Raw genomic sequence first — 15,684 nt, 5'->3', positions numbered from 1 at the left:
ATTGTGAGTAATGCTGGTACTCATAGAACATAGGAGTACAAATATCTCTGAGTCTTTGCTTTCAATTCTTTTGAGTCTGTGCCCAGAAGTGGAATTGCTGGATCATATGGTAATTCTAGGTTTAATTTTTTGAGGAACTGCCACACTGATAGCAGTTACACCATTTTACATTCCCACCGACAACAGTGCCCAGGGGTTCCAATTTCTGCGCATTCTCTTCAACACTTGATGTGTTTTCTTTCTTTCTTTTTTATAGAAGATAGTCTAATGAGTATGAAGGTAGTATCTGACCGCAGTTTTAATTCACATTTCCGTAATGATTTGTGACACTGAGTATCTTTTCCTGCATTTGTTGACCACATGTATGTCTTCTTTATTGAGAGATCTATTCAAGTCCTTTATTCATTTTTCGTTGGATTTTTTATTTCCTATTGAGTTCTAGGAGTTCTTTATATATTTCCATATTCTGGATAATAATTTTTTATCAGATGCATGATTTATAAATATTTTCCCCATTCTGTATGTTGCCTTTTGTATTCTGTTGGTTGTGTCCTTTGATACTAGAGGTGAACTTAGGTTCACCTCCCTCACCTCACCCTAGTCCTGGCCCTGATATTAGCCCTTCTCTATTCCAACAAAGTATTTGACAAAGTATTTGAAACAACCAAGAATGCTTGGGTTCTAAAAGGTGAATTGAGTGCATAATTTTCATTCCTCCATCTGAACTCCTACCTGGGATATCCAAATCTGAACATCGTTTCTGAAGCATAAGCTAGGCTGTGCTAAGTTTTATAAGGGATGAATAGCCATAAAGAAATTGCTGAGGCATGCCCGCTGTGCCATTCCTCGGAGAAGAGAAGCTTTTAAACTCTTATAGAATGATTACGATATGCCAGACACTGTTGTGTGTAATTTGCATGTGTTAAATTAACACCCTTAATCTTTACAATAGCCTTATAAAGTGTATGCCCTGGGCACCCCCACTTTATACAGAGCTTAGGGGGAGAGGAAAGCTTAATAAATTAGTGAAGGCAGCATGGCTGGTAGGAAGCAGAACTAGGATCCGAATCACAGAAGCCTGATTCCACATTCTGCACTCTTAACCAGCTATAAACTGTAGCTGCTATATCATCTTCCTCATATTTAAGGAGTTATTTCAGACTCTGGCATCTTCTGACGCAGTTTGTTTCCAGCAAACTGCATTTTTAGGCTTCACTTAGACATCACGGCTCCTCTGCTAGCATTTCTTTTCCTTCTCTTGGCTGACAGAAATGACTTATATTCTATCCTCACAAGAGCAAAATCTGAGCCTCCTGGAGATCCATCCATTCCTACTTAATACTCTACCCATGGCTATTTCCCCGAGCTGAAATCGAGGCCAACAATTAAACCCCAGGCCTATTGTATTAGAGTAGTAGTGCTCGATCTCTGCCCCTCCTACCCCAACGGGCTTGGGGGAGCTAATAGAAAGCCACATTTAACTCTTAGGTACAGAAAAGCAAACCCCACTTATCTGGCTGAGAGTGAGCATATTGGGCACCGTCTTAGCAAGTTCAATGTCTCAGCAGGTCACATCTCTCAGGGGAAGAAATAATCCATGTTCTTTTACATTTTGTTTAGCTAATGATGTGTATAATATTTTCCCATATTCTTTTACAGTGGTTGAATTTTAATGGATTGAGTAAAACAGCCCAGCCCAGTGCATAAAACAGAAGGTCTCAGTGAAACAGTCTAGTTATCCAAGAAATACTCACTTCTGTAGCTTCAGAAAACACCTCAGCTGTTAAAAAAAAATGTCCCCTGGGGCTTCTTTTCCTCTGCCTGGATTCCAGGATCTCATCGGTCTTGAAGGGACTACGGCTTTCTCCCTGTTGCTGCCCTAACCATTGTGATTTGTCATTTTTTGCAGGACCCTATGGATCTACTCTGAGACGGGTACATGGGTATATCCTATGTTTGCCAAACTCAGCCCAGTGGGTCTAGCAGCCTTGTTCTCTCTCAGCCACATCTTTATCATCGGCATCTACCTATTTGGAGAGAAGCTCAACCACTGGAAATGGGGTCAGTGCATTTCTCTTTTACCTACAGAAATATTTCTTTGTTATGTGTCTTTACTCCTCCTGAAAACAGAAAGATACCCAAGTAAAGCAGAAGGCAGTAATGTTTGATGCCTTTGTCCAAAGTAGGAAAAAGCCTGGGGGAAGTTCCCACTTTGTCAAAATACCCCATCAAATTATCTCCCCCATTGCCCCTCCAAACAACACCTCATTTAACTTTACAGCTAAACGCCATCTTGTTTAGAGAGCTTTGGATCCAAAGAGCATGGTGTCACCATCCCCTCCATGAAAAAATGGACTCAGAACCTCCCTCTCTTGAGTGAGGACTTGAGATTCACAAGCTCTTCAATGTCAAGATTTCTTCTTCGACTGAAATGGGTCCAGGTGACCTTCTGAGCTCCTCCCGCCCTCAGCTGTGCCTTCCCTGAAGAGTTACCACCCCTCTCCCACTAGGTTGCTTCTCAGACTTCAGTAAAGTGTTCATCAGGTAAAATCACACCCTGTACTTGAGATCAGAATTCTCGTTGGAGGTTTTAGGCAATGTGAGTATGTCAGAGAGCTGAGCTTTCTAATTATAGGCAGGCAGAACTACGTTGCTTCTTCATAGCAAAAAAAATAAGCCCAACTTAGTTGGTTTTAAAGTGAAAGATTTCATTCTCCTCCCTGCTCCCCCTACTGCTCCCACCCCCAGAATATTTTCTTTTGGAAAAGTAACCACGGAAAAGTCAGGTTGCGAAATATCCATGATTTGTTACCTACCCCAGGAGAAGTGCAGGAATTCCACTCTGATTTTGTACATAAGGAAGGCAAGAGTCACACACAGTCCCCCACCACACACCCACGAGCCATTCTGTTCTATTAAAATAGAAGTGGCATCTTCCGCCCAATCTATGAACTGGTGTGAAAACATAAGCCTGTGTATGCAAAAAAATTAAAAAGAAAAACCAACAGTCTGAAGGTTCAGTACAAGAGTGTCTATTTCTGAGAGGAGACTGAGACCCTGGAGAAAAAAGCATACAGCCTGGCTTTTTCACATATTTTCGACTCTTGGAGAATTTAACTGTTTAAGAAAGCCTCAAAGGCAATATTCTCCTTGAAAGTAAACACTTTAAAAGAAAAAAATGAAATACTAAAAATTACACAAAAAATCAGGATTTCAAATCACAGGAAATTATCCAGGAAAAAAAAAAATTGTTGACATTTCAGATGTGCTGACTTCTGATTCTAACTAGTTTTGGCTTCCTGAAGTTCTGGGTAGGTTTTTGATGCCTTCCCAAAATCTATATTAAAAAAAAAAAAAGGAAGGAAGGAAGAAAACTAATCCATTTAAAACTTGGCAGAAATTGTGCAGAGAAAAAAAGTGATTACTCAGAGCTTAGAGAACAATAACTTTTTAAATCAATTGTATTGAGTTCAATAGGATTAATTTTAAAATTGACAGGCTACAGTGACTTTTAAACATTTTATTGAATTAAAAAAAACACAATTTTCACTGCATTCATATTATTGAAATTGCTGTTTTCAACACAAAGCCCTTTTAACAAGCCAAAAGCCCCAGTGAGCAAATGAGTTAGTGTCAACATGTGGTCACTCATTTGCATCATGCATATGTGAATATTCATGTTAGCAACAGACACTACCATCAGTGGCTGTGTTTCTCTCTTCTCTCTAGATTTTTAACTCCTTAAGAATAGAATGGGTATTATATATGAATTCTATGTAGCATTGGAATAGGATGTGTTATATTCTGAACTGATCTTAATTATAAATGGTTCAATAAGAAATTAAAAGAGAAATTAGATCACATAAAATTCCAATAGCAGTGAACACTGGCTTGCATGTTCATTCACTCTGTCATGTCCGACTGTTTGTGACCCTGTGGACTGTGGCCCACCAGGCTCCTCTGTCCATGGGATTTTCCAGGCAAGAATACAGGAGTGGGTGGCCATTTCCTACTCTAAGGAATCTTCCCGACCCAGGGATTGAAACTGCATCTCCTGAGTCTCCTGCATTAGTAGGCAGATTCCTTACCACTGAGCCACCTGGGAAGCTAGCCCTGTCCCCAGTGAACAGTTAAATCACCACAACTAAACAGAGCTAAACATGTGAAAACATTTCTCACTTCCTATTTTGCTGAACTTCCTGATGTTCAAGCTGGTTTTAGAAAAGGCAGAGGAACCAGAGATCAAATTGCCAACATCTGCTGGATCATGGAAAAAGCAAGAGTTCCAGAAAAACATCTATTTCTGCTTTATTTCCTTTGACTGTGTGGATCACAATAAACTGTGGAAAATTCTGAAAGAGATGGGAATACCAGACCACCTAACCTGCCTCTTGAGAAATCTGTATGCAGGTCAGGAAGCAGCAGTTAGAACTGGACATGGGACAACAGACTGGTTCCAAATAGGAAAAGGAGTACGTCAAGGCTGTATATTGTCACCCTGCTTATTTAACTTCTATGCAGAGTACATCATGAGAAACGCTGGGCTGGAAGAAGCACAAGCTGGAATCAAGATTGCTGGGAGAAATATCAATAACCTCAGATATGCAGATGACACCACCCTTATGGCAGAAAGTGAAGAGGAACTAAAAAGCCTCTTGATGAAAGTGAAAGTGGAGAGTGAAAAAGTTGGCCTAAAGCTCAACATTCAGAAAACGAAGATCATGGCATCCGGTCCCATCATTTCATGGGAAATAGATGGGGAAACAGTGGAAACACTGTCAGACTTTATTTTTGGAGGCTCCAAAATCACTGCAAATGGTGACTGCAGCCATGAAATTAAAAGGTGCTTACTCCTTGGAAGAAAAGTTATGAGCAACCTAGATAGCATATTCAAAAGCAGAGACATTACTTTGCTGACTAAGGTCCGTCTAGTCAAGGCTATGGTTTTTCCTGTGGTCATGTATGGATATGAGAGTTGGACTGTGAAGAAGGCTGAGCACCGAAGAATGGATGCTTTTGAACTGTGGTGTTGGAGAAGACTCTTGAGAATCCCTTGGACTGCAAGGAGATCCAACCAGTCCATTCTGAAGGAGATCAGCCCTGGGATTTCTTTGGAAGGAATGATGCTAAAGCTGAAACTCCAGTACTTTGGCCACCTCATGTGAAGAGTTGACTCATTGGAAAAGACTCTGATGCTGGGAGGGATTGAGGGCAGGAGGAGAAGGGGACGACCGAGGATGAGATGGCTGGATGGCATCACCAACTCGATGGACATGAGTCTGAGTGAACTCCGGGAGTTGGTGATGGACAGGGAGGCCTGGCGTGCTGCGATTCATGGGGTCTCAAAGAGTCGGACACGATTGAGCAACTGAACTGAACTGATTCTGCTGAAAGCCCTGTAAAGAAAGTGAAAGTGAAAGTCACTGGTCATGCCTGACTCTTTGCAATCCCATGGACTGTGTAGTCAGTCCATGGAATTCTCCAGGCCAGAATACTGGAATGGGTAGCCTTTTCCTTCTCCAGGGGATCTTTCCAACCCAGGGACCGAACCCATGTCTCCCGCATTGCAGGCAGATTCTTTACCAGCTGAGCTACCAGGGAAGCCCAAGAATACTGGAGTGGGTAGCCTATACCTCTGCAGTGGATCTTCCTGACCCAGGAATGGAACTGGAGTCTCCTGCATTGCAGGCAGGTTCTTTACCAACAGAGCTATCAGGGAAGCCTGAAAGCTCTGTGAGCCTTCCTGAATTGACAGATGAAAGTCTGAGTCTTCAGAAGGCTCACAAGGGTCTCTGTTAGTCAGGCCCTGCCTTGACTCTTGCTCACCTATCTGCATTAATGCATTCAGGTCCTCAGTGATAAGATGACCTGTATGAAGGGCAATTGCACAGTTCCGTTTGCCCAGGACTGTCCTGGTTAATGCCTGCTGTGCACATGTGAACAGAGTTTTACCCTGGCCAGGCTTGAACAACACCTCCTTCTACCTCTGAGTCCCTCTCCAAGCCCTCTGTTCTAGATGTATGGAAACAGGTAGGTAGCCAGCTCCTCCATCTGAATTGAGGGCTAACTCTGTTTCTGGCCTTTCCCACAGCCTGAGCTTCCTTGGATGAGAACAGAAATTGAGAGGAGTGCTTTGATGATGTGGTGGGAGGCAGTGGTTAGGAGAAAACTTTTGGGCCTGATTGCCTGGGCTCCTCCCTTGGGCTCAGCGCTTACAGACCTGTGACCCTGGGCAAGGCACTCCATGTCCTCACATTCTGGTTTTCTTTTATGCATCATGGAGACAATTTTAGTTCCCTCTTCATAGGATTCTGGAGGATCAGAAATGACTTGGGAAGTGTCAACTGCCAAGAACAGGGTCTGGCACACAGGATTAGTCACTACTGCCGTAATAATTACCTTATTACTATTGCTGTAATAATTTCATTCTCACCAAGGAAAAATCAGTAACCTTCTTTTCTGTGTGGATATTCCAGTCATCTCCTGCAATGGCATGCATACATTATCAGTTTTCCCCAGCTGAAGGTGATTAAAAGTAGCAACCACCTGCTGCTGCTGCTGCTGCTGCTGCTGCTGCTGCTGCTGCTGCTGCTGCTGCTGCATCGCTTCAGTCGTATCTGACTCTGTGCACCCCATAGACGGCAGCCCACTAGGCTCCTCTGTCCCTGGGATTCTCCAGGCAAGAACACTGGAGTGGGAGCAACCACCTAACAGAACGAAATTGACAGAGGTAGTGTAGTTTCTTCTACATTGGAGACGGCGATGGCACCCCACTCCAGTACTCTTGCCTGGAGAATCCCATGGATGGAGGAGCCTTAGGCTACAGCCCATGGGGTCGCGGAGAGTCGGACATGACTGAGCGACTTCCCTTTCACTTTCCACTTTCATGCACTGGAGAAGGCGATGGCACCCCACTCCAGTACTCTTGCCTGGAGAATCCCATGGATGGAGGAGCCTGGTGGGCTGCAGTCCATGGAGTCACGAAGAGTCGGACACGACTGAAGCGACTTAGCAGCTTAGCAGTGTAGTTCCTAAAGAACTTACAGAGTGAAATGGGAGGTCAGGCTAATTGAGGCTAAAATTAATTGGAATCTCTGCTACTGAAATCCTGAGCTACCCTCGCTGGGGGTCACCAGCCAGCCACCAGGTGATCAAGAAGTATCCCTTAGGACCCAGGTCACATGCAGGTGTCTCTCTAGTAGTCGTGCTCAAATGTAACTATGGATTTACAAAATCACTAGGGGAATTTTAAGAATACTAAGTCCCAAGCCCACCTCAGACCAATTAAATCTATCCATGGAGATGGGGACTTAGCATGAGTATTTTTCAAAACTTCTCAGTTATTTTAATTTATAGTCAGGGTCAAGAACCACTGTCACAGAACAGTGCCTCTCAAACTTGTATGCACCTGCAAATCTTGTTAAAATTAGGATCTTGTTAAGATGTAGACTCTCATTCAGTAGATCTGAAGAAAAGCTTGGAATTCTGTCCTTCCAGCATGTGCCCCCAGAGAGACGGACACTGCTGGTCTGAGAACAAGGCCCAATGTGCCACAGGACGCTGGACTCCTCCCAGCTGAGATAATTGAATCTACTAGCTTCCTTGTGCAATATGGTGTTTTCCCAAGTCAGCTGCTTGGACGAGAAGGGTGTTGGTAATGATGGTCATGTCTACACACTTTCTGCCTCCTCATGTGTCAATGTCAGTGGGTGAAAATGAGGAGAAGTTTTAGAAGGGCAATAACCATGAGTGACACCAGGAATCAAATGTAAACTTGGAAGTGTGTGACATTCTCCAAGGGTATATAAATGCAGAGAGCAAGCCCTGGGCACCAGGAGACAACCCTGTCAGGCCCATAGGAAGGTGCCACTAGCCTTCAAAAAGACATTGTGGCTCAGAAAGCTCTCAAGAGGTTCCAGAGGACCAATCTGCTTGAGTTGTTACCATCTCATTCCCAGACCTGTACTAGCTTTTCTGTGTCATGGAACAGAGGGGTGGACAAGCACTGAGCCAGTTATTGTGGCCAGAAACCCACTGTGTAAGAGTCATTTTCTATGTTGCAGGCAGAGTGAGGTGGAACACGGATTTCCATCACTGACGAAAGCCATCGGGGGGATGCGGTCTTTGTTAGATCACTGAAAGCTTGGCTCACCATGTCTGAACACCTAGAGATGCTCTAGACAGATTGCTTCCACTCTGAATGCTCAGAGAGAGGGGCTGTCATGGGGTCCCAACACAGGCCCCCTTCTCTGCCACTTAATATTTAACTTTGCTTTTTGCTTTTCCCCCTTCTTGATAAGACATAAAGATGCTGACGCCAGGACACAAGTCCCTCAGGAAGAAAAACCCAACAACCCACAAGAGATATCAGGTGTGAAAGGGGCCAAGTGCCTCCAGGCCAAAATGGAGAGCCTCTTATATGTAGGTGTGGCTGGAGAGGTGGTCAGCTTACCTGGGGCCCATGGTCCCTGTCCTTACATTCACATGAGGGCCATGTGCCAGGCGTATCCTTTGTCAAGGCCCAAGACCACAGATTCTTTCCCCACCAGGTTAGTTTATAAGCTGAAGATTCCAATCTGGCCAAGTAACCTTGTGATGGTGCCTTGGACAGAATGATATTAAAATCTTCCTTTAATATCATTTCCTATAGATCAGATTTATTTAAAGGAGATTGTATTGTTGAAAGCTGCTTAGAGGCCATCTAGTATATCCCCTCGGTTTTATCCATGAAGAGATTTGTTATAAGGTCTATCTTGCATATTGTCCCTGATCATTTCATAAAAAGAATCCTACCATCAGTTGACTCTACATGTATGTATAAAGCATAACCCCACTGGGCACCATTTAGTCAAAAAGAAGAAAACAGCTCCTTTTTGCATTTCTTGTCCTAACTTCATCTCTCTAAGCTCTAAGAGAGTCCGCTCAGGATTATTACTTTTCCCTCTTCCTCAGCCTCTTTTCCCTTGAGGGTTTTTCCAGCCAGCTCTCAATTCCGTCTCCTCCCACTACTTTCTGCACTGTAACTTGTACTCATCTATGTTCGAATCTCATTCTTCTAACACCTCATATCCCCCCAACAATCTGCCTTCTCACCCTTTTCCAAGCCAAGCCTCTGAAGCTCAACAAATGTTCTTCAGACTTTCAGCTCTAAGTCAGTAGCTTTTATGATTGTGGATACATAGCTGTCAATGTTTTGAAATAGTATGATTGTACTTATCCCGTGTTCCAACTGTACGAATAATAAGGTATATAATTATGTATGTGTTCATAGTGATGTTGACTAAAGGCGTGGTTTCCCTTACCATGCCCGCAGAAAATGTTTGAATCTTGCATGAAACGAACATTAAATGTTTGGCCTAAAATATCTCTACTCTTTGGTACTAACGGAGGATAAAGAGAGGACTGAAATAATTCAGGATGGGAGGAGATCCAAATGGGGTAGTAGGAGTATGCCGGGCTCACCTTCCCTCATGAACACATCAGAACCACAACTACATATAGAGCGACTCTCGCCGAAATCAACCTGGGGACCAGCAGAGCAGCTATTCTACAACCCAGGCTGTAAAGAAAGATCCACGCAGAGCTGAGGAGGAGGGAGGAGAAGCAATCTGCTCAGGACCTCCCCTCACTGGTGGGGGACACAGGGAAGGGGGAGATATCATGGGCGAAGGGATCCTCCCTGGGGAACGAGGACTTTGAACCACATATCAGGCACCTCAGCCCTTGGGTCCGACACGGGAAAGATGAGCCCGCTTGTCTGGCTTGAAAACCAGTGGGGTTTACTAAGCGCTGTGAGAGACAGCCTCCTCTCTTAAGGAGGTCACACACAGGTCTGCGTCCTCCCCACTTGCTCTGCTGGTGCTGGTCTCCTCTAAGGCAGAGGCCACCGTTGCCAGCGAGAATATGTGCACTTGAGGGCAAGGAGCCAGTCTGGTCCCTGGCCCTCCTCTGACCAGGGTGGAGGCAGCCATTACCAGCTCATGAATCCCTGCCCACACTCCGGAGGGTGAGTGTCATTGCAGCAGGACAGATCCCCTCCGGGGGGCGGTGGGGCGGGGTGGGGGTGGGGGGTCAGCTCAGTGGCATGGCATCAGCCTCTAACTGAGGGCACACACCGGGGAGAGAGTAAAACCAGCACCCAAGTGCGGCCCCAAGGCCCTAGGCCCTGCCTTTGTCCCAAACCAAGATGGAGACGGCTGTCACACCTGAGAGAAACCAGCTCCCTCAGCGGTCCTTGCTCCAGCCCCCTGCCCCCAGCCACCGCCCCCCTCCAGCAGACCAGTGACAGTCACTGAGCACAGAAGCAGCTCTGCTTGCACCTGGTTCTGGCTCTCGCCCCTCCAAAGCCATGACCAGCAGCACACCCTGGATGAAGACATGCTCACTTCAAAGCCGGCTCTCCCGCCAGAGCTGATGGGCTCACGCAGACTCCAGGGGAATGCTCCAGTACAAGGACTTGACGTCAAGACAGAGAGGAGCATCTGTTTCACCTGACTTCATACAGATGAAGAAAGTTAAACAAAACGAGAAGACAAGAGGACTATGTTTCAAATGAAACAACAAACAACAAAAAGTGCTAATGAAACAGATAAATAATTTATCTGACAAAGAATCCAAAGAAATAGTAATAAGAATGCTAAACTGGAGAAAAGAATAGATGAACACAATAAGAATTTCAACGAAGAACTAGAAAATACAGGAAAGAATCAGTCAAAATTGAAAAATGCAACGACTGAAATGAAAAATACTCTAGAGCGCATGAGCAGGAGATTACACGCTATAGAGCAATGCATCTGGAAGATAGAATAATGGAAATCGCCCAAGCAGAACAGCAGAAAGGAAAACAAACTTAAGAATAAATAAATGAGAATAGTCTAAGAGACCTCTGGGACATTATCAATTGTACTAACATTTGTGTCTTAGGGTTTCCCAGAAGAAGAGAGAGAAAAAAGCGTATAAAATGTATTTGATATAATCATGGTTTGAAAACTTCCCAAATCTGAAGAAGGAAACAGATGTGCAGGTACAGAAGCACAGAGAATTCCAAACAAGTTGAACTCAAAGGGACTTATACTAAGACATATCATGATTAAAACGGACAAGGTTAAAGACAAAAAGAGAAGTCTAAGGACAGCAAGAGAAAAACAGAGCATCACATACAAGGAAACCTGCCTAAGGCTATCAACTGATTTTTAGCAGAAGGTTTGCAGTTCAGAAGGGAGTGGCATGATACAGGTAAAGTGCTTAAAGGAGAAAATTACAACCTAGGATACTCCTCCCAGGAAGGTTATCCTTCAAAATTGAGGGAGAGATAAAAAGCTTCTCAGACAAGAAAAAATCAAGAGCTTGTCAGTACTAAACCAATCTTACTTCTCAGGTGGTTCACTGGTAAAGAATCCACCTGCCAGGGCAGGAGATACAGGAGACGCAGATTTGATCCCTTGGTAGGGAAAATCCCCTGGAGGAGGACATGGCAACCCACTCGTGTTCTTGCCTGGAAAATCCCGTGGACAGAGGAGCCTGGCAGGCTGCAGTCCATGGGGTCACAGAGTCGGACACGACGGAGTGCCTGGAGAGAGAGAAACCGATCTTACAAGAAGTGTTAAGGGGTGGTCTTTAAATAAAAATGAAAAGGTTATAAAAAAAATAAAATTATAGGAAGGGGAAAATCCTACTAGTACAGGCAAATATATACTAAAGGCTGTGGATCAACCACTGACATAAGATAGCATGAAGCTTAAAAGATAAAAATGTAAAATAAATTATACAATAAACAGGGAAGGGACAGACATGAAGATATAAAATGTGACATCAAAAGCACAAAACATGGGGATGAGGGGGGAAAATGCAGACCCTTTAGAATGTGAATATTCATCGGAAAGACTGATGCTGAAGCTGAAGTTCCAATACTTTGGCCCACCTGATGCTGGGAAAGATTGAAGGTAGGAAGAGAAGGACATGACAGAGGATGAGATGGCTGAATGACATCACCAACTCATGGACATGAGTTTGAGTAGGCTCCAGGAGTTGGTGGTGGACAGGGAGGCCTGGTACGCTGTAGTCCATGAGGTCGCAAAGAGTCGGACATGACTGAGCAACTGAACTGAGCTGAACTTTAGGATCTGTTTGAACTTAAATGACTACCAGTTTAAAATAAATGGATATAGTTACAGATCAGCATATATGAACTCCACAATAACCACAAGTCAAAAAACTACAATGTATATACAAAAACCAGCTATGCATTGTGAAAACATGGTCAGAGATAAATTCTGAAGACTCAAAGAAATCTAGAGACTGTTGAGCCCCATGAGAATTCAGGACTAAGAACTCATCCCTACCTTCTAGAACCCAACAAAAAAAAATATGATTCCGGTGATATTCACAGGGTGTGAGTGCCCTCAAAGCTTCGTGGTTGGACATGGAAACTCTGATCCAGTGGAAGGAGCCACCTGCCTTCCTTCCCCTGAGGAACTTCCCACTATTGCCTCTGCTCTTGCTTCTGCTGTTTCTCTCCAAGACGTCGTGTTCTGTTGTGTCTCTTGACTCGAGAAGGAATCCCCAATCCTTGGCACCCGGGTTGAAGCAATGGTTCTGTTGTGTCTCTTGACTTGAGAAGGAATCCTCAGTCCTTGGCACCCAGGGTTGAAGCAATGAGCTTTTGATTACAGTTAGACTTAAAGTGCTGAGGGTTGGCAACAACATGGATAAACAAAGTTTTAGGTTGCCTCAGAGAAATCCTAGAAGGAACAACTTTGAGAAGTTTACAATGAGCAAACTCTTCAATACAAGAGAACTAATGTGTTGCTTCAGAGAAGGCAATGGCACCCCATTCCAGTACTCTTGCCTGGAAAATCCCATGGACAGGAGCCTGGTGGGCTGCAGTCCATGGGATCGCTAAGAGTTGGACACGCCTGAGCAACTTCACTTTCACTTTTCACTTTCATGCATTGGAGAAGGAAATGGCAACCCACTCCAGTGTTCTTGCCTGGAGAATCCCGTGGACGGAGGGGCATGGTGGGCTGCCGTCTATGGGGTCGCACAGAGTTGGACACGACTGAAGCGACTTAGCAGCCATGTGTTGTGTACCTGAAAACAGATTCATTAAAGGCCCTAAATGTCTACTTCAGAAAAGAGAAGATATTGTGCTTATGTCTACAGACCTAATGTAGAGAAGACCTAACTGGGGCAAAGAGAATTCACATCAAAAATGTAAAACAAGTGGAAGCATCAATGAAAAGAACGTGAAACATGTAAAGCTAGATAAATCAGCAAGGCTTCACTTGAGTTATTGGATGTCGTATGGATTGACGAGGAACTGAAGAAAGGAGACTGTGCTTAAAGATGTCGAGAGACATGAATTCAAAGGTGGCTGTGGGGGCTGAGTGATTAGGAGCTAGCTGCCCTAGAAAATCAGTGTGATGAGGCGGCTAGAGGAGGACCTCATGTCATCAGTCTCTAACACCTCTGAGAAGGGGGGTTCCAGCAAAATGCAATGATAAGCTATTTAAAGTTTACTGTTAACGATATAACTGATGGACGGGGCAGGGTTTGAAGAATAAAGCCTGGAACTGCAAACTGAGACTGTTGTGGTAATACGAGCCAGGAGTAACAGGGCTCTAGAAGGGCTGAGAAGAGGCTAAGCTGAAAAAAGACTGCATTTGGCAAGATAGGAAGGACAATGAGTTAATGAAGTTTCTGAAGTTTCAAAGTTTATGCGAAGATTTGTGATCATTAAAGATGGAGGTACCAATTGTTGGCTAAATGGAAGTCATTCTAGAAATCTAATGCTACAATTTCAGTAGAATATACCCCTCTAATAAGCTTACTAAGCACTAATCAATATGCCAGTACTTTTCTACCCATGCCAATAAACTGATTTGGTGAAAGGTCACAGAATGGCCCCTAGAATAGCCACGCTTCTGTTTCCTCTCTCATTTGATTGATGTGGTCTCTTCATCTGCAAAGTCTCAAAATTTGTCGACAGACTATGTGCAGCCTTCAAACACATGCCGAAGGCAACAGCCATCAATGGTTCACAGGAAATGTTCAGAGCCAAGGATGCCAACCGCCCCTTTGGTCAGCTGGGCAGCTGTGAGCCACGCCCCAAGCAGGACAGCAGAAATGTCCCCTCCTGTGCTTGCAGCAGTGCTGGCGAATTTCAGAGCTCTTCAAGTACATCATCTCGCCTGTGGAAAAGTCTCCTCAACTCTCCACACGAGAATACCCATTAGGGAAGCCCTGATGACTGAGGTCTCTTTCTTTTCTCGTTTGTACAGGTGACAGAATGCAACCGGGGAAGAAGAGGAAGTGATCAGACACCGTTTTCCAAGAACTAAGAAGGAAGAAAACATGAGAAATTTTTTCCCATCTTTGTTTTATTTTTCCTGGTAGGGGAAGGTGGTGGAGCAACATAGGAAAGTAGAAGGGACAGGGAATGATATATAAATTTTAAACAAGGGTTATGAAAGTAGGGGATTAATTTGAGGACTTTTGGCTTTTTGAAACATTTGCCCCTAAAACAATTCCTGCTCTCTTAGAATTTGTGACCTCTGTCTGACCTCTGGGGAGGATGGTCTGTGGTCAACGTCTCACTGAAGGCCAAAGAAACTCATGTAAATGCGATGTCAGAGAATGTTTAGAGAAATGCAGTGTCAGAGAATGTTTAAAGAGAAAGGAACTTAGGGTCATCCACACTCTTCACAGAGAAGGAGCCTGAGGACCTAGACGGGAAGTTACCTCATGCAGCCAAACCTTTAGTGTTAGAACCAAGATAACAACTTTTATCTCCCAGACCTGCCAACTCCCAGTCCTGGCCCATTTCTGAATAATCCCAATTTTCCTCAAAAGAAGCACTTTCATAAGCTAGTTATTTGCATGGGTTTCTCATCTATTTTTTTTTTTTCCCTGTAAATGGAAATGTAGGAAGATGGCTGCTGCTAGCAAATTAACTGGGGCAATGAGAAAATAAGTTATAAAAATATTGGGAAATCTATCCCTTTGTGAGCAAGCATTTGGGGCAAGGAAACATGGAACACAGGGACATCGTTAGAATCTCTTACATGGGAACACTGATTGATTCGTTAAATAAACGTACATTTTACTTGGGGAACAGTCTGGATGGGAAGTGACATGATTATGACTGTTGAGACTGCTTTGGCACGAAGCGCTTTGCCGAGTTGTTGTTCAGTCGCTCAGTCGTGTCCGACTCTTTGTGATCCCAAGCACTGAGGCACGCCAAGCTTCCCTGTTCTTCACCATCTCCAGGAGTTTGCTCAGACTCATGTCCATTGACTCAGTGATGCCGTCCAACTCATCTCGTGGCTTAGTTAGCTTATGGTTTACAAAAGCTGATTGTCAGCTGATTAACGAACGTGTTCATAAACCTGCTTTAATTTTCCTAGAGAATTTTTTCTTTATTTTCAGACACATTTTATAAAGAACACAAATGATTAGTGGTAGGTAATCACATTCGAGTCCATCGAAACTCCAGCAGACCCATATGGGTTGGGTGAATTGTACTTGGGCTTTCCAATCTAACATGATATAGGAGAAATGTGATGAAAATGGACACCAAGGGCGGTTTGATGGATTTAGGGAAGAGAGCAGAATATTCCGATAGGGCAAGGAGTCCAGGGGAAGACCAGGACAGGCACCAAGAGGCCTGCCGGATCTCCACTCCTC

The 15,684-nt window shown here is 44.2% G+C and overlaps 1 protein-coding gene across 1 annotated transcript in view; it reads left to right on the top strand.

Annotated features, from left to right (window-relative positions):
* Positions 1 to 15,110, top strand: part of ADTRP (androgen dependent TFPI regulating protein) — a 68,977-nt gene extending 53,867 nt beyond the window's left edge. The window contains exons 5-6 of the mRNA XM_013974157.2: positions 1,910 to 2,061; positions 14,280 to 15,110. Coding sequence (XP_013829611.2) covers positions 1,910 to 2,061; positions 14,280 to 14,314 — 187 coding nt within the window. The 3' untranslated portion in view covers positions 14,315 to 15,110. The remainder of the gene's footprint in view (positions 1 to 1,909; positions 2,062 to 14,279) is intronic.

This window comes from Capra hircus, chromosome 23 (genome assembly GCF_001704415.2).
Source record: "Capra hircus breed San Clemente chromosome 23, ASM170441v1, whole genome shotgun sequence".
Taxonomy (NCBI): Eukaryota; Metazoa; Chordata; class Mammalia; order Artiodactyla; family Bovidae; genus Capra; species Capra hircus.
The sequence above is the reverse complement of the archived record's forward strand: the minus strand, read 5'-3'. Positions and strand labels throughout refer to the sequence as shown.